The following is a 24,884-nucleotide window of genomic DNA, read 5'->3' as shown; positions in this document are numbered from 1 at the left end:
TGTCATTTCATAGGATGAAGATATCAATTCTCTATCTTTCCATGGTTAATCCTGTTAAGGGATAACATGATTTTAGGACAGTCCATTTCAAAGGACAATCTTTTCAGTCTTGTCTGACTGAAGTCTCCGAGTCCTTCATAACTCCCCTCATGCAAAGAAAATGGGAAAATCTCAACTTTCTATTACAAGCGTTAGGCTGTGTTTCAGCCAATTTCACCAATGCATTGCACAGCATCTATATAATTTATAGATGTTCTCAGTTTAACTCACTTATGCAAATATACTGAAAGGGCCGCTGCCCAAAGAAGCTTACAGCCTGCCCCATTTGCATACTGCTGTAACACATACCAGTGTACACCAGCCAGAGGTGGACCTGCTCACACCACTGTATTTACCTGCAGCTCTTCCCGTTGGTTTTACCTTCACAGCATCCTTACAGAGCAATGATGTGTTACCTCTGATGTTTTAAATGCGGGGAAATTGAGGAACAAACAGATTAAATGAGTTCCCCAGAGTCACTGTGAAAGGCAAGAACTGAACTCACATGAACCAGAGCAGTGGTAAAAAAATCGCTTTCTCCCTGCTTTGCCCTCTCTTCATTTTCACCAAAAATTCACAGGGAAGTTGTTTACTGAGAAGGTTTTACACTTCTAACTTCCTAGCTAGCCCCCAAGCATTCATTTTTGTCTTTCTGTATGGAACTTTAGCACAGTAACAATGAAAAATATTTCACTTTATGCCAAAAATTAACTAAGGTCTTACAGGTCAATGGGGTTCTCTCAAAGCAGACTGTCATTTCCACTGGGTTTGATTTCTGGAAATAAAACCTTGGTGCTTTAAATTCAGACAAGTCTAGTTCTTTCCTCAGGAAGAGGAAATACTTCTGCAAATGATGCTGAAATTCACTGATGTTATTCATATTTACTGCAACAGCATTTGGGAGCCTGAGGAATGGACCAGAAGCCTAATGTGATAGGAACTGTCCAAATAAAGTATAAAGAATAGTGTCTGACTTTACTAGTGCTGGGTAGGGAGAAAAGGGGGTGTGCAGCACTGCAACATTGCAAAATTAAGGAGTAAGAATATTTTCACATATTAAATGGTGATGAGCTGCAATAGAAACATTGTAAATTACACAGTGGAATCTCAATATTGACAACTCCCGGCTCATTCTCACCTTTATCTTTCAAAACATACTTCTTGGTTGCTTACAAAGCATTTTCCTCACCCTGAAAAAAACTTCAATTATTTTCTATCATCTCTGTGAACAAATAGTTCACTGTAGATTCTGTACTCCAGCAAGGTCAAAATCTATGTGTGTGGATGCTTTTAACTCAATGATAACATATTCATGTCCTGTCTGGGCAATATTATCAAAATTTTCTGAAATAAAGTGGGAAGTGAATTTTTCTACTTCAGTTTATGTTTCTAACTATTCCCTTCTATTTAAATTTTCCTTCAAAGGAGAAACAGCTTATTTCCTTAAGAAATGGTATCCCCCCCACTGAATGTTATTTCTCACTGCCTCTAAGTAATAGGAGATTTCCTACTTTTTGCCCACTTCTACTCCATAGATTTAATATGTAAACTGGGAACATGCGGAATATATTGCTTGGCACAAGTCAGCGAAGTTTCACCTGTGAGAACACAGTATGAATTCAACCTTTGGCTGCTTGTTCTAAACCACAGGGAGAATCTACACTTAAGTGACGTAAGGTTCACGGATTAGACACAAACCCACAAAACCAAATCCATGGAGCAGCGTTTAGGCTTGTAGAGCTTGCTGCCCCCCGACTCAGTCTTGCTTGAGTCATTACAGCAGGAGAGCACCTTGTGCCAGGGCAAACACAAAGGGAGCACGCTGCGCTCCTCTTGTTATGAGGGGCTCCTGGTACTTAGGAGAGGATGCTGAGGCACAAATCCCTCATCAAAAGACTGAGTGGGAAAGGAAAATATGAACTATTTCACGAAGAAGGCAGAGAAAAAGTGATTGAAGTGCTGGAAGCAAGTGTACTCACATTCATATTTTACAGTTAAACTTCCTTTTGTGCTCCTGAGTTGCATTTAAGCATTCATTTAAACTTCATGCACAAAGCACCTGATATTCCTTGCTATCCTCTGCAATGAATCCTCAGGATTCATTTCCATAACGTTAGCGTATCACTGATCTCAGCGCCACAACAGGTGAGCAGAATTTATACCACAGTTTGCCCTTTCATTTTCACACGTTTCTGTGTAAACCTTGAGAGGTGGGAGGAGAATTATTCCTGGTTCATATGTGATTTCAATTTTCTTCTCTCTCTTTCTTTTTCTTTTTTTTTTTTTTTTTTTTTTTTTGTCCATGGATTTGTTTCCATGGATCATTTTATGTTCCAGATGATCCAGATCTTAAGCCATTATTTTCTCTTTGTCACAGGTCAGCTCTTTATTTTAAATGTAAGGCAAGTTCTATCGCTCTGAATGTGGAAACGCAGCTCCAAAAAACCTCTGCTAGGAGTGGAGTGACAGCCAAAGTTCTGATTAACTTCACCTCTTTTGTAGGCTTCTGCAACAAATGCAAAAGGCTGTGAAATCTTTTCCAGCAGGGTAATGGAGGAAGGAGAACGTTGGCTGTACGTTTGAGGATTATTATTCCTATAAACCCATTCACACACCTATCACTTGGGACAAGTGAAGGGCCAAAGACATGCCAAGCAATTACACAGCTACATAGGTCCGTGCACAAGATATTCCACATCATGTTGGCTGTAATTTGTGCACACTACATTGGCACTAGCTCCACCTGTGTCAGATGGCAGCAGAGAAAACAACTTTTCTGGGAGACTAAATCCATTTCAACTGTGGCCAAGCCATGTCCTTGCTTTGGAAAGTCTGATTGGGAACAGCAGCATCTTTCGATTTGGAGTGGAAAAAAGGTTTACAAAACTCAGACTCCTTAGTTGCTTATTTTCACCTTGCTTCCTGCACTCCCAAACAGTATCAAGATGCTCAGAGCGTGTTGGTGATACCAATGTAACTGGCCACAGCTTCCAGGGGATTTATGAGATAATGTTCAGTCCTAGTCCTGACCTTAGCCAGCTCTTTGTGTCCTTATGAGAAATTATTTCTAATCAGGTTTATATTTTCCCTTGCTACTCGTTTGAGTTGAGAGAAACCAGATGAATTGTTTTTCTAGTTCAGCTACAAAGACAGAAGAACCACTTTCTCAAGTCCCCAAAGTTCATGACAGGAAGGATCTTGGCAAAGTAGGAAGAGAAGTCAAGATCATAATTCATGTTTTACAATGTGTTTGCAGCTGTTTAAGGGTTTACAAAAGGTTGATGTGGTGATGTAGTGAGTAGTGTTCAATATTGAACAAATCAATTAACCCCTTTTTCTTTACTGGTATGCTAAAGACTGCCATTCCCTGCTAAGCAGAAGTGACTTCATTATTTTTACAAATATATTTTGAAGTCTTCCTTCCTTCAGTCTTGTAGAGACCCAAAGCCCATTGTTGCCATAAAACAGACCACAGAAAAATGCACAAGGCAGATGAACCTGTTCTGAAGGGTTCCTGAAATCTAAAAAATGCAAGACTGACGACTAGATAGGTAAGGATTTGTTGGAATGCCTTGATTTTGACCAAGGATTTTTTTTTCACAATAAGAGGAGAAATGCAGTCAGTTACCTTGGTGTGAAATGTTTTTTTGACTTGACTCACCAGAAGCCAAGAGACCAAGTCAGAAGTGCTAAAGGTGTCTCTGTTTTCCTGAGAAGCATGTCTGTCCAGCCGCAGTGCCTGCGTGCCGTCTGCAGTATGAAAAGATCCAAGAGAACTTAAAGAGTATGGTTATGCTTCTAAAGACGTACCGATTAGTCTATTAACTGTTCACAGGCAGGACAAGACAGAAAAGCTCTATCAGTTTAACAGCATATGCCCGAAGGCTGTAACTCTTGTACAAAGATTTCAATCTTGCACTCCTAGAGCTGTGCCCTTGAAAATCGAGTCTCCTGTTGGACGAGGCTGCACAGACTTAGAGTAGCATGAACAAGGCTATTCTAAAAATTAGTTATTGTAACCATATCATCCCACAGGACTAGTTTGGCACAGCACTGTAGCTGCTTTCTGCTATTTGCTTGCCCCGAGAGAACAGATAGTTCAGAATCACATCTCCCTCTCCCAGTAATATTGTGTTTTGTGCTGCTGCTTCTGCTTTGCCATGTATCTGCCAAATGCTGCAGGTGCTGAAAAACAAAGGTGAAAGCACCCATATGGTGCTTTCGGATCGCAAAATCAACTCACAGAATCAAAAGCCCAAAAGGACCTGTTTTTTTTTCCTCCCAGGAAAACCTAACAGAGAATCTATGGAGTTACATCCAAGTGCCAAGGCCTATGAAAGGATTTATTGTGAATGTCTTTTACAAGATTCCTTCCTTGTTGGAGATAGGCCCTTTGGGATTCCCCTTCATGACATTGCTAATCCCATCTATTCAAAATTTATGATGCACATTCCCTAGAATACCAAGATGACTTTAAAAACACAGTGTAGATTGGGGGTTTTGCTAGTTTTATTGTAATTTTCTTTTCAAGATCTCAGAATGCAGGCATTTACTGTACTCACAGGCTTCCTTTTGCAAACATGAGAGCTGGAAACTCACTGCAATTTGCATGCGATGTGTTCAGTGCAAATGTTTACTAATGTTCTCGCACAGATCTGGGACCCAGGGCTTTTCCTGGAATCAGTCCTGACGAGACTCAGGATCAGATGGCAAAAGTAATTTTGTGTAAGGTGTGTGTGCATGCAGGGGTGTCTGCTCACATGTACGGGTTTTTTTTTTCTGTCTGGTCCTTCAGTCACTGGTTTAGAAATTCAAGGTAGTTTGAAAATATTTTTTCCTTTCCACACACAAACCATGTAACTGCAAATATAGTTTCATTCATGTTTTAAAATCTTTCTAGTCATCTTCCTCTGTGTTTGTGAACTCTGTGTACCTGAAGACTAACTTCAGAGTTACTCTGCAGGTCCCTGCTGCATACAGGTAGGAGGATGAGACAAGGATGTAGCCTAGCTGCCCACCATGTTCTGCCTTGGGTAGAAATAGCTTTATTTCACATGTGCCAATTCCCTAGCCTCTGACATCCTTACTATTTACAGCAATAATATATGTACATCTTCCAAACACATACCTGACTGGGGCAAAAATGGTAAGGCAGTGAGAGACAAGCTTTCCGTTTTAGGCAATAATTTAACTCCAATGAAAAACACATACTGGGAGCTTTTGTTTTAAAATGTCATATTATGTTTTTCCCTACCCTTTTCCTGGATGAGTTTAATTGGATTTGGTGTAATTAAGAAAAAAATCCAAAACAACATATAAGTTACATGATGCCCTCTTTACGTGAGATTAGCGAAAAACAATTTTTTTATGAGGTTACCATCAAAAAAATATAAGGTATTAAAAAAATAGCATTTTTTCTCCCTTCTATTTGCCTTCTGCTTAAAAGAAGAACACGTTCTCTATGGAATATGGTCTCATTTTAGTTTGAAAGCACAGATTTATCTTTCATCTCTGAGTCTCCATGGTGCCTCCTGAGCACAGCAAGGACTAGTTCACAGGACAGTTCCAAACCAGCATTTTAGAAATATAAAGCCAACACCAACCCTTTTGATAAATAATCCATTCAATCCCTGGGAATATCAGGAAAGACAGAAAAATGATAGCACTAATAATAAAAACAAGAGCTGCTGTTATTAACAGAGGAGCTATACAAAGTACACATTAAATGAAGCTCATTTAAACATGCTCTGGTTTAATTAGATTTAGTTTAGCCACCTAAAAAAATCCCAGCAGAACTTGTGGTGGGGCTTTTGCCGCTGCTCCCTGCTGTGAGCCCACCTGTTTCTGCCAGCCTCGCTGCCCTGGCAGTCCTAAAATCCCTTGGTCGGCTCCGCAGGCTGGGGCAGGTTGCAGTGACAGGCTTTTTAGACTGCCTCACTGTGATGTTTGGGGGAAAAAAGTTTTTTGAGCGACAAACTAGCTTTGCCTAAGATTTACCATGTTAGGAAAACAGAGAAACAAATACTGCTAAGCATCATAACTTTTTTCCAGGCAGCGGGCTTCCAGGCAGGGAACAGACCTGTCATTTCAAGTAGTTTTTCATACTCTGCTCAAAAGGTATTAAAAACACTGGTTTAAGACAAACCCTCCCCTCAGTATTATAATATATATATAAATTAATATATAAAAAAAACCCCATACACAGGTACAGCATATATCTGGAACAGTGTCTCTTTGCTTTTGGCGGTATATTTGGATGTGGGAAAATTGTCCTCCTTGGAATAGTTTCCTTCACAGGGAGTACTTGGAGCCTGACCTGAACCCCAAGGAAGCAGCGCTCGCAGCAAGCACCTTTGGTAGCACAGCCTGGGCAGGCAGGAGGCTCCCGTGAGCCACAGGCGGGGACTGACGGGGACTATTTCTATATAAACAAGCCCAGGATCAGCTGAAGTTGCTGTTCATTGGCAAATGAAAATAAAGAGACAATTCAGAATCAAAGGTGAGTCAAAGAAAAAATATGTCCAATAAGAGGAGGCAGCCCAGACAATCAGTCAGATGCCAAAACATGTGACAGACCCAGAGGCAACTCCAAAACAACCAAACCAACTGCCTGTGAAGTCTGCCAAGGAGCCAGATGCTCCTGCTTAAAAATATCTTCCGCTGCCTTGGCATCTGCATTTTCTGCCTGCCGTCAAAAGAGGAGGGAGGGGAAAACAGGAGAGTGGTGCGGGAGCTGGGGGGGGGCGGGGGGGGGGCAGCAACTAATAATATTTTTGCCATTTTAATTCTAAGTACTTCTGATTATTCATTTGCAGTTTGTCATCATGTCACTGGAGAGCAAAACAAAACCCCATCCTGGCATAGGCTGGGAAGGGAAAAACAGGCAAAGCCCTCTATGCAGAAGGAAAAAAAATGACGAGATCTAATAATTCTGCATTGCTGTGGGTGGCACATTCCTGTTAAGGTGATAAAAAGCTAAAAGCTGCTGGAGCTGGCAGTTTACCACCCAAGAAAGCGCCTGCGTGCCCAGACCCAGATCCCTGGCTGGTGGCAGCAGGGCCCTGGGGACGGAGCTGGGCACTGGATGCTCCAGCTTGCGCACACCCAGGGCATCCCCGAGTGCCCCTGTGCAGTGAGGATGAATGGGGAATAAATTGTACTGAATAAAAATATTGCTGCTATTAATCATCACGGCAGGTTTTGGTTCACAGAAGCTGTGGCTGCTCTACAGAGGCTTCAGCCACGCTGGTATTAACTCAGTGGTATTAACTTACTGAAGATGCAGATACTTTGTTACTGTAGTTGTTGATTAAAACCATTAAATAAAATACATATTCTAGAAACATTGGATTATTCAATAGGAAAAGGTCAAAGAAAAGAACAGTCAAAAAGGAGAGAATTTGTGCAATTTCTGTTAAGGAGAAACTATAATGCAAAAAATATCGTCACGTTTAATTTGTATTGAAGGCCTTTATCTCTCGTATAAAAGTTTTCATAGATGAATACGCCCCTTCAGAAATTAAATTGCAAAACAGTTTTGTGTGTGTTTCTTGATTCTTGGAGTGGGAATCAGGAATCCCACGTGTGGTCTGTCCCTCTGTCACTGAACCGATCGCATGGCCTCGGTTTCTGCACACACAAAACCTCTGTGCTTCTATGGATCGAAGCGTCCCTCACCGCGCCATCCCAAGCAGAGCTGCGCTTCCAAAGCCAGTGCTGCTGGAGCGGCAGGTACTGAATGAGACTCGGAATACAACACTCTGCTGGAGAGTGGTTTTGCCTGAAAAGAGGGTTTGTTTTTGTGAGATAGAAATCAGAACTTTTTCTTTCTTCTGGGCTGCCTAGGTTGGGTTATTATTCAGGAGGGCTCGGGACACGAAGTGCATCGGGGACTGCCTTGATCAACATGCTTCAGAGCAAGAAACCTGGTGCTAAATGAGAGACATATCAGAGACCATCGCTGCCTTGTAGAAAGCAAACAGCACTGAAGGTCAGGTCGAGCAGGGCTGGGGTGAAATTGTGCCCCAGTCTCGAGCTCCTGTAAAGAACAGAAAGATCCTTTTGTGATGTTTGACTCATTTTCCCCCTCGGATGCGTGCTGAGGCTCGGCTCTACAGCGTTTGTTTCAGGGCAAAGTTTCACGACGGCTGGTCGCCGGCAGAGAGGGCGAGCTCTGGGCTCGCAGCTTCTCTCTCAGTCCCTCAAGCAATCTGGCACCCATGGGAATGCCACCACCTTTTCTGCACTGAAGGGTTGAACTCCTTGCTGAAAATCTGCGTTACACCTTGTAGACTAAATTTTGCATACAGAACTCATTTGCAGCGAAATGCAATCGCAGTAAATAAATAAGTAACGGGAGCCAAAACAGCAGTGTGGTGAATCGGCAAGTTTATTTCAAATAAATTGAAAGAACTTGCAGTGACGAACGTTTCGTGTGAGTCTGGTACTGAGATTGTAAGAATTTTGCATGTCTACATAAACTGACTGATAGCAAAGGAGTTTCTAGTCCCCCTCATGGCACACACAAATGTCTGTTAAAGACATAAATATTTAAAAACAACAGCTAGACTAAGAGGGTTAGCTTTCATTTCATCTAATTTGGCAAGCATTAGATACACCCACCAGAAATCATTTTATTTTGTGTAATTTAATAGCAGATCTATTGTAGCATCGCAGTTTCTGACATACCAAAACAAATCGATGTGGCCTTTTTTTAAGTTCAGAATTAATATATTGCTGTATTTCAAATATTAGATGAAAATCAATGAAGATTAAAACCTTTCTGGGTTATTCACTTGTTTTTGTCCTCTGATGTCTTCCCGTGTGTGGCACAGTGACTTTGATCCTTGTTCAAATATCTCTGATTTTTTACTTCCCTCATGTTTGATCTGGTTCTCAGGTGAGAAATATTGGCAAAACTTGTTAGAATTACACCTGCCAATGGTTGCATACAGGCTAGAAACATGAAATTATATAAACTGTACTGTGCATGCCCTTTGGATTCTTACACATCAGAATAATATTCCCATAGAAATCAATCTGAGATTTTAATTTATTAAGCCCTCTCTCTTCCCCCCCACCCCTCCACCCCCTCCTTAAAGGGATAGATGGAAATACAGAGGAAGAAGTGAGATAACATCAAATAAAACAGGTTTAGAATGGTCATGGATGACCTTCACAATATGCGTTTTGCAATTTTGGGTGGATTAGAGAAAACTAATGATGGCTTTGAAATGAGCTTTTGGATAAAGCTTGGGAAACTCTAATCATTACAAATCCACTACTTAAGAGAACAATTCTGTGTAGCATGCTGCAGCTTTAAAGCATACATGGCTTGTTTTCTTTCCTCCTCTCAACAAGCTTATTTTGCTTTCACTTATTTTAGTCTTCTTGTAGGAGCCCAGTGACTGTTTTCTTTTTCTGCCCTGCCTTTCAGTTTAAGGGAGCCTATTGTTTTTTGCTGTTGCATTGCCCTAACAGTGCCTTTTGCATTTAGTTTAGGACTCATAGAGTTAACAGGCTAGGAAAGAGAGAGAGGGGAAAAAAAAACCCACTTGCATTAAGCCTGAAGCCTGTCACCTTTTCTTGGCAATTACACTGCTAATGGCTGGGTCCCAAGCAAAGTGGCAAAGAATATCTCTTCTCACGTTCCCAACTCACAGTGCATTCCCAAATACCAGATGGTGTTTTTGGAATCCATTTCACTATGTTTGATATGACAATACTTTTGTATAATGTTAAATTATATATAACTATTTCAAATAGCCGATATCAGAACAAGGCAAGAAAAGGAATATTAGACGCTAGCAGGAAAGAGAGAAACTGAAGACTGAAGGTTCTCATCTCCTCCTGTTGTATCTTGTGTCTCTCAGATTTTTGTGTAATTTGAACAAAAGAGGAAAAGTGGCTCAGCAGACTAGCTCTTGCAGTGGTACTATACAGAAATGGTGTTGTTTCCTTCCCAGAATTTGGTGTACATCTTAGGATGCCTGCCAGCTCTCCAGGAGGCAAGTGCAAGATCATAACTAGTGCAGAGAAAGCAGGGAAATAGAAAAGGGGAACAAACCCAATCATGAGTAAAAAAAGTCCCACCATTTTCTTTACAGACTTTTCCTTGAAATCTTGGGGAAAAACAAGTCCCAGAAAATTCAGGAATGGTAAATTGGTACACCTCCACTAACTTCAGTGGAGCTATGCCAGTTGACAGGAGCTAAGCATTTGGCCCAAGATATTTAAATTGAAGTAACTTGGATCAACGTATTAAGTCAACCTAAGCTGACTTCACTCAAGTCTTACTGGAGGTGAATCCAAGCCCGCTTGCCCCAGATTAGCTATTCCAGTTTTACGTTAACACTGATGGATTTAGAGGAGGCGAAAAATATCCAGTGGAATCAGGCCTGCAGGTTTAGTTGCAGCAATACAATTCAACATGCCTGAACTGAAGAACAGAAGTAGCTTGGCCATTCCTCAGGAGACAACCAGGACCTCAGCTTTAGGGGGGACAAAGGTTTTCCTTTTGTTGGACACACTACAAACGTTTTCTCAAGAACAGGAAGAAAATGCACTACTGAGTTAAAAATGTGTTCAGGGTAATCTCTGTTCCATCAGTCTGCCAGTGATGCCACTTTCGTTATCAGAACCCCTTCATTTAAACACAGGTTAGATTGATGATTTCTAAACGGAAACTTTATTTTGATGTAGCCAGGAACTTTGTTTTCTTCCATCTCAGTTTCAGCTCAAGGCATATTTTAACAACCGGCAAGCTTTCAGGATAAATGCTTACCAACAAAAACACTTCCCAGGGTTAACTATAACATGAATATTGAAGCTGTAAGGACACAACTTTGCAAGTAATTTGTCTAGTTCAATCAGTTTTGTTCCTGGGTATGCCACAAACCTGTGGTGTACATAATCCAAATGAAGGTTTTATTCATATGGCTATGCATGAGCAACTTACCACATTAGTATTTACTTTTTACACAGCAAAATACTGATTTTTCCCTCTTGGTTACTTACACTGCCAGCATACAGTAAAGATTACCAACCCCTAAAAGGATCATACAGATCCAGTGACTACTACATAATTAACAATAACTTGTAGTAATGCAATTTAAGAGTCTTTTTAATGGGCATAGATGGCAGAATGTATAGCCCATCTTTCTTTGTCATCCTAGAAAAGGGGCCCCATGCGGAGCTGCTGGTTGCTGAGTGATGCTTTGTAGTCTGTACCAGACAGTTGCACAGTACCAGCTGCATTGGCAGGTAGCCGAAGTGCAAAGAGATAGCTGCCAAGCTATGCTATACAAAGGAAACAGTGCCAGAGAGAAAGGGACCTTTGCATGAAGTCACCTTTGACCCTGAAGCCAGCATGGATCCCATATTCATCAATTCCAGACAATTGCATCTTTCATTCCACCACAAACTATGATTAGAAAGGGCCCATTTGTGATAGTGATTGTTAGTTTACAGTTCCCAGAGATTGGATTATTTAATCTTTAGTTCTGTTGGCAGCAATATTTTCCCTAACCTTTTGTAATGGCACGCCAGTGATAATCTAACATATGTATATAGGGAGATACACACACACACACACACACAGAGGCACCTCCCTTCCCCACCAAAACTGCATGAAGAGATAAAGATGCAAAGAAAAGGGAAAAACCACAGCACACAAAATTCATGTTGTTTGGCAAACACTGTGCTGATGTAAAGTTTCAGAATTCAGTCTGGAAATTGCTGTGTACTCTGTGTGCAGCAGTTTTTCAACTTCTGGCCACAGACCTAACTTTCCTACAGTACTTCCCTTTTGATAGGAAAGCTTTTGCTTTAGAGGACTGAGGTATATCAGAGACGTTCTTTTCAGACAACTGTAGATTACTTGATTACTTTTTTTAAAAAAAATTTTTCTATGAATACTGCTTGTAGTATGTGAAAAAAAAGAACATTAAACAGATTTTGAATGGACTCAGGAGCAAACCACCAATGATGAGCAAAAATGCTGAGGGGTGTGTGTGGGAGACAGTGCACAAAATAAAAGCAGCGGGGAAGCGTCTAGGCCTGGATCCTGCTCCTGCTTGCTTGTGTGTCTAGCTTTGATATAGTGAGTCCTATTGAAATCAGTGGCCAAGCTCACAAGGTGCATGTGTATGGCAGCATTTACAAGTTTGCGATCTTAGTAAATGGGTCTTCAACATCAAACTGCACCCGTATCCCCCCAAAACTTCACACAGCACTTCTTTGAGCAATAAAGCAAGTTGCCGGCACAATCAACAAGTAGGTAAAGAACATAAGGTGTCTGAGAATATAACTTGTAGCAGTGATTTTCCATAGTGTTCAGGAGAAAAAGGGGTAAAATCCTCACCAGAATCAAATGAAGAACTAACATTCGCAATTGGAAGTAGAGAAAAAGAAGGGGGGGGAAAAGGAGGGGGGGAGTCTATAAAACTTTCATCAAAATCTTTTTTTATCTGATCCTTTGGTCTTATCTCAAAGATGTTAGCTGAAGGGAAAAAAATCCCTCTACCTGAAGGCTGGCCGTATTGTGCTGCACCTGACTTCTGGCTCACATGTGAGACCGTCTGTTCTTTATTTTCACTCTGTATGAAGCTAATGGAATTTGCAGTTGATTAACCTCAAATCTGGAGTAATGATCCAGCCTGGGACTGCAGCTGGCAATGCTGGGGCTATCTGTACTTCTTAACTGAGTAAGACAGCAACAAGTATAATGGCACGGAGGCAAAGATCCTGGGTAGACGGGTAAATGTCAGACGTGCATTAAAGGAGTTGAGGTAGTGACCTGGGAGTGCAGGAAGTGTCTCCGCTCCCCACAAAGAGGTGGGAGCACCAACTCTTAGAGAAATTAATCACAAGATAATACAATGAAAAGTGTATGGTTACACTTACTCAGTGATGTTCTACAGGGAACACTCAGACCACAAGATTTACCCTGTCTGCACACTGAATCCCCATGCATTAGAAAAAGGTCATGTATTGAGGAACAGCCTCTGTAGAAAATTTAGCAGGCACAGGGCCCTAAAATTTCTCTGCAATTTCTGTTTGTGTGTGGAAAGCAAAGTCTTCGTTAGATCTGCACAGCAAAATAAAATTCAGTGTAGAATTATACTGTATTAATATTTATTTGTGCCAATTAATTATTCTGCCTGAAATATGAGAAGTGGCAGCTGAATCGCTGCAGATAAACACCACCAGAGAGAAATTCAAGCTTTTTTTTTTTTTTTCTTAATAATGTGTTTCTGTTTTTTCCTTCACAATTGTTCAAAGCTTCAATGAACAAAATTACACAAATGTGCACCAAACCTCGGAACTAATTTAGTTTAGCAAGTGCTTCACACATCTTCGTTTACTGAACAATGTTACTTTCAAATCATGACAACATTCTTCCTTCCTTGCCTCATGACTAATACAGTGTTATTCAAGCCGCTCCTCTTCAGACACTTCAGATCTTTACAAATCTTTTCCCCAGCTTTACCACCTGATTTCTAATTAAAATCAAACTGAGAAAGTTCCTTCCACTGATGTAAAACCCACAGCCCCAGACCAGTGACAAGCACTGCTAAAAAAGGCATTGCATGGCTTTCCTTCCATCGCATTGTTCGGAAGAGCAACTTCTTCAAAGAGATAGACGAAATGAGCAGAGAGCTGGGATGAGCTGTGCTTGGTCTTGAGCTCTTATACTGCTTATTGGAGAAATAAGCCTTAATGTGATGTAGTGAAAACAATTTTTCAGTCTAAGGAAGATCAGTCTTTCCATCCTATATAAGACTTGTCAAATTAATGACTAACAGTGGACTTCCCTAACACTACATTACTGTCTGTATTTTATTTATATATCGTGCATGTAAATATACATGTGCACACGCACACACACACGCACTGTGTGTACTATATGTCAACAACTAATCAAAAATTGTTTGCCCACAAGCATATGTGAAAAATTCATCTAAATAATTGTACATTTAATTTTTAATGAAATCCCAGTAATCCACTCAATTTACCAAACTCCTACTTAATACGAAACATTGGTGTGCACAGAGATCTCTCTGTCTTACACAGTGTGAGCATACGTACCACTTCAGGCACCCTCAGTCAAGTTTTATTATAATATTATCTTGATTTTGAGATCACTGCTTTTACTTGTGTGCAGAGTGAAGAAGCATATGCTATATGAGTAACCCATAGTGTTTGGCTTAAAGGCAAAATAAAAGTCAGCAATAAATAAACAGTAAAAAACAGACTGCTTGTAGATGGAAAGACTCCACAGCCTATTAGGTCTTTCCTGTCTTTAGTACCCTAATTCTGCAAAAAGCATATATTCCTAAGTAACTCTCTTATAAAATAATGTACTGCAATTATAACATCTGTCTTCAGATAACATTGGAAACCCATTAATTAACATCTAACACCCTTTCTGAGGTACACGAGTGTTATTATTCTACTCTAAAGATGGGAAGGGTGAGATAGAAAGAAATTTAAGTGTTAGTTTTGGCACATCTCTACAGAAACCAAGAGAAACACGTTGCCTATCTGCTTGTAAGAACACACACGTCAAAGCAGGCACCTGCACTTTGCAGGTGCAAACACCTACAGCATACAAATAAAAATTCTACGCCATGCTTGCGCACACCCGTCCTGGAGCATGCACACAGAAAACTTGTTAGAACAAAGGCATTTGCAGCACATACATGGAAGTGCAGGTGTTTGATTATTTCAATCCAAAGCACATGAACAGATGTTTGCATCAGACTGAAATTGTCACCATCCTTAAAACTCTGCAGCTCTGTCCTAGTCAGTCTGTTTATTTCTCATATTCCAGAAGGCCTTGTCTCACACTGTTTTTCAGGGTACAACTTCCGCTCATTTTGTCTCCAACCCCTTATCCCGTTGAAAGGGATAATAAAAATTCCTAGCCCATGGATCTTTCTGTTCTTAGCCAATCATTCACTTCTTTAATCTACCGACAAACTTTTTTTAGTTAAGGTTTTGCGCTCCTGCCCACTGTCTCTGCATACCACTATTGCAAAGATCTTGGGTTTTATGCAGGATCATTTCCATGATCATTGCACAGGTCTGAAAACAGAAGATGTGTTAGGACAACTTACAGAAAGGTGGACTTCACCATTCAAAGATGGAACAACTAGTTTCACAAGGGCACGTGGCTCCCGTGATTAACGTGCTGTGAAACCACCGACTTTGTCAAGCCACAAATGGGAGACACCAGGATACGAGGCTCTGGGACATGATGGGCAATGGAACATTAGACTTTTCTGAATCCCCGTGCCACAGGGGCATGTTGCCAGCCTGGTCTTTGCTCCTTTTTCTTGTCTTCCTTTCCTCAGTTGTTCACTAGAGTTTACAGCTAAGTTCCCTGAAATATTCCCTGAAATCCTGGAATTGAGTAGATGCAATCAAAAGTGGTTGCACTGCTGATCATGGGGGACACCTCACGGAGCTGGCACAGAGCCTTGTTTTGTTCAGCCACTTCTGTTGTCCTACGGCTCTTTGGCTTCTTACTGTAGAGTGCTTCAGTGTGGAAGAGTGTGGGCAAATGAGCTACTATTCTGCAATTCAAACCACGCCTCTGCTTCTGAAGAGAGGAAAAAAACCCCACAAATCTACTTTTCTGTGCAGTGGTCTAGTTATTGGAAGACCAGAGCAGTTGGTAGCCCATATGTTACTGAATGGGATCTTAAGTAATGAAAATGAAAGAACTTCAAAGAGAGATTGGGAAGAGAAGGAGAAAAAAACATTGTGACTCACTGCCTCTACTCAGGTATGATCTCTTGGCCACTGCTCTTCATAATGCCAGAAAACATATTTTCATATCAAAGCCTGCCTTCTTTTCCATCTCCTTTACAGTGCCTGTGCTGAATACCCATGCTGTGGTCATGCCTTTTCTTTCTATTCTTTAGATGTTCTCTTCTTGACACAAACTTATACTAGAAATTAGCAAATGTCATGGCTTGCTGGGAGCCAGGCCTTCACCAAGGACTTTCCACCATTTTAGGCCTATGCCCTCTTCCTACATGCCCACATACTTCTGTGGAAGGTATTTCCTCCATTTCTCTGTGAAAGACTCTTAGAAAACTTCATTAAGAATGAAAAGAATGAGTGTCCATAGAATTATACCACGTTTCAACAACTCTACATATCTCCATAGTGAAAAAGTTGTAGCCTATAAAATCAGGTGAGACAGTTACAATCTGTAAGAAAGTTACCATTCTCTTTTAAAGTGTTCAAGAATTATTCACTGATTTTTGAACACGAGGGAATTCCTTGGGTGTATTAAGTAATGTTTTATGCTGGTTTCCTTCACTGCACATAGGGGACGCATAGCTGATCTTTTAAGCCTCATTTCCTTAAGAAATCAAGATAAAAGAAGGGGAAGCAACAAGTCCTAATGCAATGCTTATATGCATTGCAATTTGTCTAAACTGTAAGACCTCATTAGCAGCAGATCAGAAGTAAATTTGAGATTTACTTGTATTTGCTTATAATCCTTGAAAACTTGTTCTGTTTGCACTCTTGTAAAAACCTTTGTGATTCACCTTTCAGTCACTGCCCTACATAACCCATGTTTAACCTCTTCTTTTTAACTTATTCTTTCAAATAGCACCACAAAAGAAAATTTCTAATAAAAAAATCCTAGCAAACAGTGGTGCATGTGCATATTGTTTCTATTTGTTCCCAAGAGCAAACATAAATGCTGACTGAATGGTCAAATGGAACAGTTTTTCTCCTTTCTTACTAAAAACAAAAGGTTAGTTTGGGTCAATTTTTTATATATATATAAATATAAAGAGAATACTCTTTAAATTTTCTTGATGTAACCAATAAAACATACTCTTTTAAGATGACTACTTATGAATATCAGCATATTTCCGTGCAGGACCAGGTCCATTTTGTCCAGCCTAATTGAATTCTGGATTAAAAAAAAAATAAATAAGGAAAACCTCCCTCTTATTTACTCACAAATTCTCTCAGTTATGGAACTAGCCTGTTAGTGACCATGTATACCTGTGTCTTTTGAGTTAGTCACATCTAAAGCAGAAAGGCCCATTTCAGAGCACTATCTGTGCTCTCAGTTTCCACACTGCTCCTATTGACAACCTCAATCCATGTGTGCAGTTCCAATTGGGTTGTGAAATTAATATGGCTGTTTGCGTACATCAAGGGCAACCTGCACTCCTTTGAAAGCAAGGGCATTGCAATTATTGGTGGTGAAAGTCTACAAGCTTATAGTGCCATCTGTACTATCCAACACTTCCACTCATATCTAGTTGTATTGCTAACTTTGTGTTTCACAGTCTCTGAAAAAAAAACACACCAAAGGACAACAGGCATGCTTATACAGGCAAAATATTTTGAATCTCACTCCATTAGCCGACACATCTATTTAATCTGCCTTAATGATTTTTTATCTTATTGAGAACTACTCTTCAGTAGTCTATGGAAAATAGATCCAGTGATCTTCATCACAGTGAATATAAGTTCTAAAACCTTTGCGCAAAAAAGCTATTGCAGGCTTGTACAGCGCCTGCTCCAAAGGCACTTCAATCAGACCGGCTCCTGCGGCTCTGCCATCAGCTGGATTTCTTGGGAGTGTGGCAGGGCCTCTGCTTTTTGTGGGTATATAAAATACAAGTGTATCGCATAGGTGAAGTGTGTGCATGTACATGTACAAAGGGCTCCAGCATTTCCAACGAGTTCTGTAAGTATTACCTGCAGTACTTGTGAAAGAAGTTCCTAGTGATGTTAATGGAAATAACAAAGATGTTATCAGTCCAAAACATGCTATTATGACCTAGCATGTTTGTCTTCAAATATTAAAGAAACAACTTGATTAATCCTAAAAATCATCTTTAAGTGTTAACCAGTGTCAGTGACCACACCTGAGGGAGAGGAGTGAAGCATGCTTCCAGCAGCACAGTGAGATTCTTTTCACACTGGGATTAAAGCACTTTCGATAAACAAAAAATGTTACCTTTTCCCTTTCATATGAAGGTAGTGAAAAAAATATTTACTTCTTTACTTATAAAAAGTTTCAGGTTGTGTTTTTCTTCATATGGAAACTACTGGGACTTTGCCAGCAAAAAGTTTCAGAATATTCTTTTATTTTAACCTCCATTTTTTATTATTCACAATATTAGTGGAGAGCTTGCCTAATGTAGCAGGATCAGACTGTCAGAAACCATCACAAGCGTCCTGATCAATTTAAAGATCCAGTCCCGGCGTTTAAACTGGAGTATGTGATTAGTCTCACAGCCTTTAGATTCAGATCAAGGTGTTAGACCTTTCAGGCAGTAACCTACAATCTTTTTCAGTTTTCTTGCACGGTCTGGTATTCAATAGAGTTTTGACACCTTCAAATCTCAATCTAGTGTGTAAAACTAAATGATGGTGAGTGGCAGTACAGAGACACCTGAGGTACGGCGGTATGGCATGGACTGAGGTTAGAAGATCTCCTGTTTATCCTTCACAAGACAGGTCATCCAGATCATACTATTACTGTCTTTTCCCAACTATCACAACGATTTCATAACTTGGGGCCATGATGAGCTCTGGAAATAGCACATGAGCATCAAGAGGGAGAACGAGCTGGCCCTTCAGGGTACAAAGCTGTGCTCTTCTTCATTCTCCTCCTAGGTTAGACAGCTATCTACAACGTCCTTCTCCCCCAGCAAAAGCCGCGCAAGGACATCAGATCTCTGGCTTCTCACTCAGGGGGTAGCACTGGTTGTCCAGACAAAGTTTTTTTAGATAAACTGGCTTTTCTCTCTAGCCCTTCCTCAGGGTGTCCTAGAGCTACACCATCGTGTTACACCAAATGTGAAAGTTTCTGAGGGGAAGAGGGTTGAACAAGGGTTAACATGGCGCATTCTCCTCTTACTAAAATTATGTCATTTCCCTCCCCCTCCCTGAAAGTATCTGTTGCTTGGTTGTTTACATACTGAAGTTAATTTAAAATATATATTATAGACCTACAAGATTTAAAATTGAATGAGTTCTCATATCTGAAGACATACAAATTTCATTTAAAACTTCAGTGTTATTAAAAACTATTGGTTTTTAGCCACAAACTAACCATTTCCCCCATTTTCCGTATTTTCTCCAGAAAAATAGACTAAGAAAACAGAAGTATCGATACACTGTAGAAATTGTCCCAATGAGTTTATAATCCAGTGTAAGTTACACAGCACTGATAAGTAAAGGAAGTTCAACCAGACAGTTTAATCCTCCAATTTCCTGTCTTCTAATCAGCCACTGACTCCTCTGGCTTTAAATTAGAAACATTCATGGCAATATTCAGGACAGGTGAAGGAAAGAGAGTAGAAAACAACCATGGCAAATACTCACAGGCAAAAGGAGGCCACGTATAACAAATGAAGATAATATAAAGTATGTACAACGATGCGCTGAATACATGTGTTCAGGTTATATCTGGAATTTAGTAACTCTGACAGAAAAGGAATAATTTTATTTAAAAAATCTATACAGCAGCTGAGCAGTGTATGAACATAGGAGAGTTACTGCATAAACCAGAGAAAATCCATGCTGCAATGTTACACTGTTCACACTTTGTTATTTTTATAAAGGCAGGAGCAGGATAATTATTAATACATGTATGCTTTTTGATATACAGTAAATTATAAGTAGGAAGCACAAAGCAGCAAAGCCACATATGTTTCAACAGCTAGTGGGGATTATCATGATAAACTTAGATGAGAGTATGTATATGCATGTACGTATAGATACACTCAGTGATTTAAACAAGAAATACTACTTCTGAGTGTTTCATGCTTCTGGAAATTTTAGCTACGGTAGTAACAATTAGTTTTCCATATGATGAAGTTAAATATTTATTAGATGCACCATTATTTTAAATTTCATTTGCAATGAGATTTATAATGAGGATTCTAGTAATTCTTAATTGATGGAAACACTAGTAACATTTTGAAATTTTCTTTTTTTTTTTTTACTGTAAAAATTACCTGAGCATTTTCAGCTATTCCTCTGAAAAAAATGGAGCACAGAGGTGTGAAAGAAAAGTATTTATCAAGAGTTTCTGTGAAAAATGATGTTGAGTTAAGAACCTTTAAAGTAATAAAATGAACATTTCAAGTCCAATCTGACTATCTTTACTAAATTCTATTTTAACTTAAGGCATCTAAAGAAAATGAAGGTGTATCCACTGAACTATGTGTCGATAGCTGGGTAATAAAACTAGAAAACAATTATTTCAGAAAATGACTGGAAGATCTGCTTTAACTACCATATTCAATAACAGCAGTTTGCATGCTAACTCATACATGGATTCATTTGAAATGGCTTCTAATTTATTAATGAGGCTTTTTTCTTCAGATATTTCACAAAGGAAACAGTTTGGGTTTTGAAACTGGACTGAGTTAAGTCACATTATAAGTCAAAGTTGGCTCTCAGCCTCTCAGGTAAGTAAACCTGGAGTCGCTTCACTCCTCTTAATGCAGCAACTCCAGGCTGATGGCAGTGTAAACCTCGAGCAGAATTTGGCCCAGGGTCTTTAGTTTTGTATTGTCAATGAGAAGTTTCCTCCAGTATATACCTTTGCTGCACATGTATTTCAATAACACCGTGCAAAGGAATTTCGCAGACAAACCCTTATTAAACATACATTATAGCCACATCATATTGGCTTGCTAGAGCAAATAATGTAAAAAAAATAATCAGCTTGAAATAAATGTTTATAAAAGTAGCACAGCTGCACATATTTGTTACAAATGCAAGACAGAGTACTGAAACTTTTCTGTGACTAACCCTTTAGTGTCTCTATGGCAGCATCAAATTTAAATAAAAAGTACCAAGGATTATAAAACAATGATAATTTTTCCAACAAACTAATCCATCTCATATATTCAGACTGCCACACCGGTTAAAGTATTTGCTGTTACGTATATAGTAAAAAATACATAATTCCTTCTCACACAAATTCACCGTGTTTTGGGGGGAATTTTCTGCTAAATTTCACATTACAATATAGCCAAAATAATAACTGTTTCTACATTTACTTGATTAAAGCATAAAAAAAAATAGATTAGGTGTCAAAAGATTGCCTTAAAACTGTGGTGACAAATGCAATTATTGCTAAAATTTACAAACCCTGTGGGTTCTACTGAAATAGTTTGAAACATTTATAACTGTCTGCAAGAAAGGAAAATAATGTTTTTCTTTTACTTTGACCTCTTGCTATTTTGGCAAGTAAGATAAAATATATTAGCCATTCCATCAGATGGCTGGAAAGAAAAACTAGCTGTGATGAGGAAAAACGAATTAAAGGAGCATTAATAAAGATTATCTATGAAAGAAAATAAGGTCAAAATTAGAACTCTGCATTTTAAAGCCACCTTTCAAAAATGCAAGCTGCTTTGCCCAATGCTAAAATCCATTCATTTTACTAATCATGCAATCAACCAATCTCCATTATCTCCAGCTAGCTAGCTATAAACACACTATAGACTGGAGTGAAAGAGGGAGAGTGTGAGGTTGAGAGACAGAGAGAGAGAGAGAGAGAGAGAGAGAGAGGGGGAGAGAGAGAGATTACTACACCCAGCCTTTTATAAAGCCGTTTCTTTCATTATAACAGGTCTTTTCATCAAAATGACACAGAACCTTTAAATTTGGGCATAATACTCCAGTACAGTACACAGCTATAGCTTAAAATGGATTTAGAACCTGCTCCAGAAAGAAAACAAACTCCCTCATTTGACACAAATTGTTTACGATTCATTAAAAAGCAAAATTGCATATCACAGTGCTGGCAGCTGAGTCCATATGGGTGCAAGGGGTATTCACTCATCTCTTTGTATGCTGGCAGTACCAAACCGAAGTTTAGCACTGTGCAGCTGAGATTTTGTGCAGCCAGACGATGCATGAGGTAATTTTAAAAGCTTTATTTGTCTTTAAAACATTAAAATCTGCTCTCTAGCTTACTTTTGATTAAAAGAATGTGGCAAATGTGATTAGGTTTGGGGGTAAAAAAATAATAGATATCTACTTTTTGTTGTAGTTTTGGATTCACAGACTGTATGAAAAACTGCTTATTACTCCATCAATAATTGAAACTTTGTATGAAAATTATTTGCAATTAACACATCTATTGTAAAGATCTTGAATTATTCATTTCAGTTAAAAATAACACCTCTTTCATCTAGCACAACTTCTACAAAAAAAGGCTGTTTTAGTGATATTTTTTTTTGTTCTCTTAGAAAATAAATGGTGTGATGTTCAAGTTTAAGGAGAACTTTCTGCAATGTTTAATCTAAACAACAGCATATGTGGTTATAAAACTGTTTATTTTTAGGCAAGTGCATTACTAAATGTTTCCAGCATTTTTACATATTATATTCACAGTACTAAAACATCTGTGAAATAGATGTGACTGAAATGAAACTTCCTCGGACACTTTCTATAGGGTGATAATAACTGCCTAATAACGTTTGAGGATACTTATTAAACAATAAACATGAACGTACCTCATCATAAGAGCAGCTGATAGACAATAAAAGAGGAGTGGTAATAAAATATACAAATGGCTTAGAATAAGGCAAAATCACAGCATGATATAAATCGTGTGGTTAAAACAGGTACTTGAAAACTTTGCTTTGAAAATGATAACTAAGAATCAATAGCCTTATTTACAGGCATTTAACAAGCTAAAAAAAAAAAAAGTCACATGAATAATCAACAGTTTATGTGCATGCAAATACCCCTTCCCCCTCCAACTTCCCCTGGCAGAAAGTCTAATTGGAAAATCAGTACTATAAGTAAAGTGGTTAGCCTTCCCTATTTCCATTAACCAAAAGCTGCATGTTACATTTCACTGGGAACCACTAGCAAACCTCTAATAGACGGTTAAAAAAATTAAGAGTTTAGACAAAACAAAACGGAAAAAACCCGAGCCCAAACACCTTTAAATACAAGCCACATGATATACACAATGGCCACCACCAAGCTGCAGAATAAAAACCTTCCGGATCTCACTTTTAAAAGTCTTTCAAGTCCTCAGAGGTCTTAAACTTTCCAAATGATACCAAAATTGGTCCGGGGCGGCGAGGGGGAGGGAAAGCCCCCGACTTGTTTCAGCGTATCATACAATGAAAGTGATCATGCCTTGTTTTGTAATTCCACCCGCCAGTCCTTTTTTAACTGATATCTATGTGAAATGAGCTGAGGTTCACGGTCCAGTTAGGAGCGGATAATACATTCATTGTCCTGGCAGCAAACTTTTCCTCTCACTGGAAGAATTCACGCTTGCCACAAGAATAATAATTACAGAAAACTAAAAATGCGCTGCTAACGAATTAATCCCTAACGGACAACACGCTAACGAGGGCAGTAATGATTTGAGGACTCTCTTCCTCACAACAGGACTTGCATCTTCTGCCACAATGGGCTATTGTGCATCCTCCTAACTCACTATACCTCTTATAGATTCAAGATGTCAAAGGTTGTCTGGCCCGGCTGACCATGACATGCTAGTTAACTCGTTCTACGGAGCACGTTGGGACTTTATTGAAACTTTAATTGTGCCCAAAAGCAGCTAGAGCCAGACTATGTGGGATCTGTAACACATGGCTCCAGGTCAGCACAGCCCGGTAACCTGTTCTAACGTAAACACGCGGAGGGAAAAGTTAGATCGGGGTCTCCGATGAAAGGCAGCACCTCGCAAAACACGCTCCTCTCACACGTGATGATTTTACACCACGACACTACCGCACCGTTCCAGGCTTTTACAGTAATCGACTTGCTTTGTAACGGACTGAACTTTCCACCTCCCCTCTTTACAAAATATTGCATGGTAAAAAATGCACACACACGCTAGAAAGCAGCAGATAAAGTAAAACAAACTGAGCGTTAGGCAGCCGATCGAGACAAGTTACTCTGCACAAGGCTTTTTCAAACTACTTCTTTGCATACTTTTTTTTTTTTTCCCCCCTTAAGGAGAATTGAAAAAGCTTCTCTCTGGAAACTGTAGTGCACATTAACGGTCTCCTGTTACACAGGGGAAAGCACACAAGTGGGACAAGTGTGAGGCTGCTCTACTGAAGAGTGTGAAAAAAATCAAATGTTAATTTGATAAATGTGAGGTCTGGGACATTTTGTCAAAGAGGGAGGGAAAGTAGAAAAGGGAGAAAAAAAAAAGCAGCCCTGCTGCCAACTCACCATCCACCAAGTTCTGGCCGAGATGTCGTAGCAGAGCTGCCATTTGATGGAGCCGTCGGAGGTTTTCCCTGCCATTATGCTGTCAGCAAGCTTCATCTGATGCTAACTCACGGGAGATAAGACACCTAATTGAGAAAACATTTGCACTGGCATGTTGGGCAACATGTAGCCCGGTCCATACCATATGGAATCATGGGTAAAAAAAAAAAAATCTCCTTGACAATGAACCAATCTCTCACAGACCCAGTGGCAAGGTGAAGTGGAGATGAAAAGTCATCTGCTCCTAGCACTGTCTTCTCCTCTCTCTCTCTCCCTCTCTCTCCCCCTCTCCCTCTCTCTCACTCACTTTTTTTTTTTTTTTTTTTTAAATAAGAACCCACTGCTCAACATCAAAGAGAGGCGGTCAAAATTAGGGCTTCATCACTCAGATGATTTTGGTCTGCAAGGTTTTTCTTTTCTTTCCTCTTTTTTCTTTTTTAAGAAGAATAAAGAGATTTAATAGGACAAAGGCAGGTAGTGGACTGCGGAGGGAGATCGCCACAGGCTATTAGCCTAAAATTTCTGCTTGACAGATGGAACTGCTTAGAGACTATCATGCAATGTTTTGGGTGTTTTTTTTTTTTTTAAGA

The 24,884-nt window shown here is 39.6% G+C and overlaps 1 protein-coding gene across 10 annotated transcripts in view; it reads right to left on the bottom strand.

Moving 5' to 3' along the window:
• Window positions 1-24,573, bottom strand: part of NFIA (nuclear factor I A) — a 359,870-nt gene extending 335,297 nt beyond the window's left edge. For 2 of the 10 annotated variants that reach the window (XM_027806993.2, XM_027806996.2), the window contains exon 1: window positions 24,256-24,573. In XM_027806993.2, coding sequence (XP_027662794.2) covers window positions 24,256-24,351 — 96 coding nt within the window. In that variant the 5' untranslated portion in view covers window positions 24,352-24,573. The remainder of the gene's footprint in view (window positions 1-24,255) is intronic. The other 8 variants (XM_027806990.2, XM_027806994.2, XM_055725262.1 and 5 more) reach the window with 7 other exon arrangements.
• Window positions 24,574-24,884: the final 311 nt, after the last annotated feature.

This window comes from Falco cherrug, chromosome 12 (genome assembly GCF_023634085.1).
Source record: "Falco cherrug isolate bFalChe1 chromosome 12, bFalChe1.pri, whole genome shotgun sequence".
Classification (NCBI taxonomy): domain Eukaryota; kingdom Metazoa; phylum Chordata; class Aves; order Falconiformes; family Falconidae; genus Falco; species Falco cherrug.
The sequence above is the reverse complement of the archived record's forward strand: the minus strand, read 5'-3'. Positions and strand labels throughout refer to the sequence as shown.